This window comes from Merops nubicus, unplaced genomic scaffold (genome assembly GCF_000691845.1).
Source record: "Merops nubicus isolate BGI_N331 unplaced genomic scaffold, ASM69184v1 scaffold20233, whole genome shotgun sequence".
Taxonomy (NCBI): domain Eukaryota; kingdom Metazoa; phylum Chordata; class Aves; order Coraciiformes; family Meropidae; genus Merops; species Merops nubicus.
The window spans coordinates 1-4,335 of NW_008597154.1; the positions used below are offsets into that span (position 1 = coordinate 1).

General features: G+C 46.9%; 1 protein-coding gene across 1 annotated transcript in view; it reads right to left on the bottom strand.

Moving 5' to 3' along the window:
• Positions 1-3,177: 3,177 nt before the first annotated feature.
• The window catches only part of API5 (apoptosis inhibitor 5), a gene marked incomplete at its 5' end in the record, with an annotated part of 8,714 nt that continues 7,556 nt past the window's right edge, over positions 3,178-4,335 (bottom strand). The window contains 2 exon segments of the mRNA XM_008936629.1: positions 3,178-3,257; positions 4,256-4,334. Coding sequence (XP_008934877.1) covers positions 3,178-3,257; positions 4,256-4,334 — 159 coding nt within the window.

Here is a 4,335-nt window from a genome sequence, read left to right on the forward strand (position 1 = left end):
GACTAGGTGACTGTGAAAGGTCCCTTCTCCCCACACCAGCCTGTGGTTCTCCTGCCCTGGCCCACACGGGGGAGCCGGCCCCTGCTGGGGCTCGGTGCTGGGGCTGCACAGCTGAAGTCGGAGCAGCCAGGCGGGGCTAAGGGAGCCCTCCCCCTCTGCAGCCAGCACAGGGCAGAGCCGCCGCCCGCAGCTCGGGGCTGGTGTTAAATGCCACCATGTGAAGTGGTGACATGTGGCGCTGAGCACTGCCATTTAAAAACATTAATTACTGCCTGGTGCACGCAAATCTTTTCCAAGACAGCTTGAGGAAAGAGCCTTCTGCCAGCTGAACCCAAAGCAGCCCTGCAGCTAGCCACAGCTAATGACAGCCCACTGAAGAGCCCGTTGGAGTAGGTGAGAAAAATGCATCACCCCCACGTCCCTCCTTCTTCCTTCTAAACTCTGCCTTTGCTGTTCCAGTTGAGGGTAAATCCCAGCCCAGCCCTCGTAGCCTGTTTCCCCAGGGCCAAGGGAGATCTAAAAGCTGCCAAATCCAGACTTGGGTGTGCTTGACCCTTTTCAGTTTGCAAGTAACCTGCAAACAGCTATGGCTCCTGGGGACACCTGGCATCCCCAGCCTGCTCAACACCCCAATTTGCCTCCAACTCAAACCCACTAAGCAGAAACAAAGTTTACAAATAGACTTGTGGCTAAAGGAACACAAGGGATTTATTTCTTATCAGGATTGGGAATGTTATTCCCACAAGCATGGTAGTGCCTAATTGCTGCCAGTTGTCACACTGGGCATATTAAATGGATTTCACCCCAAAAAAAACCAGGCTGCTACTCCAAGCCACTCTTTTTTTCTATCATACTAACAACTTTTATTGCATTGTCAACATCTAGGAGGTTGAATAAGACAACGAATGACTCCTTTTCACATGGTAATTGCCAAATGAGATGTATGACATGCAGCTTTTGCTGAATATTCAAATTCTGATCCAAAATTTTGCATTTCAAAGTTGAAACAGCTTAATGCAGTCGTGCTAAGCTCTATTTCTTTGTAGCAAACAGCTCGATACATCTATGGTGATCTAAGGAGTAAGTCACTACAACAACAACAAGAAAAAAAGGTACCAGAGTACCCTGGGTACTAAGCCAACAAAGAATGGAGCAGAGGAACTGTCAAACAATGAGCCAAACAGAATTACAAAATGAATTTATTCCAAAAGCCTTAAGGGAACATTTACAATTCAAGGAGAGGCTGAACAGGTGTCTCCACAAGAACTCACTGCCTTCAAATGAAATATGGAACTGGGGGAGGGGAAAAAAAAGAACCCAGCTACTTCTGAGGGCACGAAAACATTGCCTGTCACCTCTAACAAACAGGAGTCCTGTGAAGGGAGCTCACTCCAAAATCAGGGAGGAAATAAGCTGCTAGTACCCAGCTGTTAGTCTAAATATGAGCTACCTTTAGACTTTGAGATCCTAGTTTTAACTCCTTTTAACACACAACCTGCAGCCACACGTGCCCAGTGTCTATCCCCCCCCCAATGGAAGCTCATCACCCATCAAGTTCCTCTCTTCAGAGTGACATTTTGAGGTCACAAATCTGTCCCTGTTGGCTGGTTTTGGTGACAAATCTGAGCACACAAAGGCAGCCCACGTGTCCTGCCATGCCCAACTTTGCTGCCTGCTGCTCAGGAGTTCAGCAAAACTAGACTTCTCCTTTAGCTACACCCCTAACTTGGACAGAGCTTCCAAATTCTGGCCTTCTGACTGTGCTGATCAACACCTAAGACTGTTCCTGAAGACACCCGAGGCAGATTCACAAGCAAATACAAATGAACTGGGTGGGGAAACATCACTTTCAAGCATGTTTCTATGGATATTAAATGTCTGGACAAAAGGAGGGGGGGGATAAGAAATTATCTTCATTCTTCTAAAGCTTAAGCTATTTTACATCAACACGACCTGGAACACTTATCAAAATTCTGTTCCTCTGTCCCAACTTCTTTTTGCTACCTGCTAATTCCTTTACAATGGTGAATGACCTGAGAAGTAAAACTTTTGAGTGGCAAGAATCAAAAACAAAAAACAAGGAAAACAAAAGCATTGTGCTCTTATATTGCATTTTCTGGGTGGACACCAGGATATAAGAACCTGAAGTTGCTACAGAAAAAAAATAGGATGGAACTGTTAACTTCTCCAGTAGTAGTAGTTGGAATTTCAATGTTACCCAAAAAACAATTTTATTTGTATATTTTTTAATGCAACTGTATTGTTAAGGAAAAAAAACAAACAAACAACAAAACAAAACCCCACAAACCAACAAAAAAACCTCAACCCTCAAGTGGCAACTAATCCAGAAATCTGCAAAACAGAGAAAAGAGCCAGGGACTGCTCCAGTCCAGCTCCAGCCTAGGAATCTTAATCATTGCACCAGTCTTTACCCATTCTTGGAATAATTCTAGCCATTTGTTTTTTTCTTTTCCCTGTTGGTTTTACTGCAATGTCACGGTGTTAACTCTATGCACATATGGATATTAAACACCTAGGAATTGGTTTGTAAAACAGCACATTTTGCATCACAAGGCAGGGAGAAGAGGGGGGAGGTGCAAACCAAAGGACACCACGTTCTCCAGGTCGCCAAGGGAAAGGGCCATGCCACGAGCAAAATCAACCCCCAGGGGAGAAAAACAGCAGGTATCTCATTGGATTTCATCAAAAAGAAGGGAAATGGAGGCAAATTTAACAGTGGTGCTCTTCTCCACATACTGCAGCAGGTGGTTATGGGTGAGGGAGGGACTGTTTCAGCTGCTAAGCTAACGTAGCTCTGCTGTCATGCCTTTCCTGCCCAGGAACACAGCAAAACTCAAATGATTTCAGTTATGCAGTAGCTGATTTGGAGGTTAATATACAAACTGGCAAGATGGGAGCTTTGGGTAAAACATCTACTTTCTTTTTCCCAGTTGGAATAAATCTCGAAGACACTTCAGAAAAAAAAAAAGAAATAAGAACCCAAAACTGCTGAGTGGTAAAAGCATCCAAAAATACAGCTGTGGTTTCACTATGGACAAGTCGTAGTCCGTTAGAAAAGTAGATCATACATACAAAGGTAGAAAGAACATGGAAGTCAGTCTCAGTGGAAGGCAGTCCTCCAAGGGAAGGGCTCTCCTGGAGCAGGGAGGGCTCCCCTCAGTAGATCCTTCCTCGGCTACGATTGCCACGGCCTCCCCAGCCTCGGCCTCGCCCGCCCCGGAAGCCACCTCTCTGCTCTGCAACCAAAGGGAAACTCCTCAGAGGGGGTTTTGTGCCCCAGGCAGGGGAAAATTCAACAGCAGCACTCTAGGATTGAAGGCTGGCCCAAGGCTCTGAGGCTACCCCTGCTCACAGGCAGGGCAACCTCCCAGTTCTGCTTTCTAAGGGCCCCACTAGCTGCATAAAGAGATCAGAACTGGCCTCTCTCCTCTGTGCTGGAGAATATTTTTCTTTTCCCTTTGCTAAGAACAAATCTGATCACAGCAAAATATTCCACAGATTAAGTTTCTTTGGATTTGTTTGAAAATTTATCAAACTCCTGTTCCCCTTCTGTGCCACCTCTTTGTGTACAGTCCTAAAAACCAGGTCACATTAAGCACACAGTTCTCTTCCTAGATTATGTTCAAGGCTACAGCAGAGGCCAAAGCATCTCACAAACAAACAGCACCTGAGGGAGCTGGGGGTGCTGAGCCTGGAGCAAAGGAGGCTCAGGGGAGACCTTCTGGCTCTGCACAGCTCCTGACAGGAGCCTGGAGCCAGGGGGGGGTCGGGCTCTGCTCCCAAGGGACAGGACAAGAGGAAAGTCACCTGAAGTCTGCAGTATGAAATTTGCAGATTTTATCTTTTCTCTGCATTTTCCTGTATGTAAGACAGTGCTTTCCATCAGCTTCCCAGCCTCTGGGCACAGCAGTAATTTGAAGACAAGAAGAACAGCTTGGTGCCACGGCTGGACCTGTTCACCCAGTCTGCAACCCCCCTCACCTTCTCCTCACAATTAGGATGTGCAGAGAGACAGAACTGCTCCAACTGGGAGCACGGGGACCTGTGTGCACACACAGTGAGCCTGGCAACAACCAGACACCCCAACAGGTCAGGAGATGGCTACACACAAAGGCTGGTGCCAGGACAAGTGGATTTTCCCTGAATGTAGCTGTTAGTTGGCTTTGTTTGTTCATCCCCCCTCACCAAGGCACAGCCACCACTAGGCCAAGTTTTCCCAAGCTGCTGAACTCACCGTAAGAGAAACTCCCCAGGTTGCTGCTGTACTTCCCACTGGGGGGATTATAGATTTGCCTGGCATCCCTCTTTGGTCCT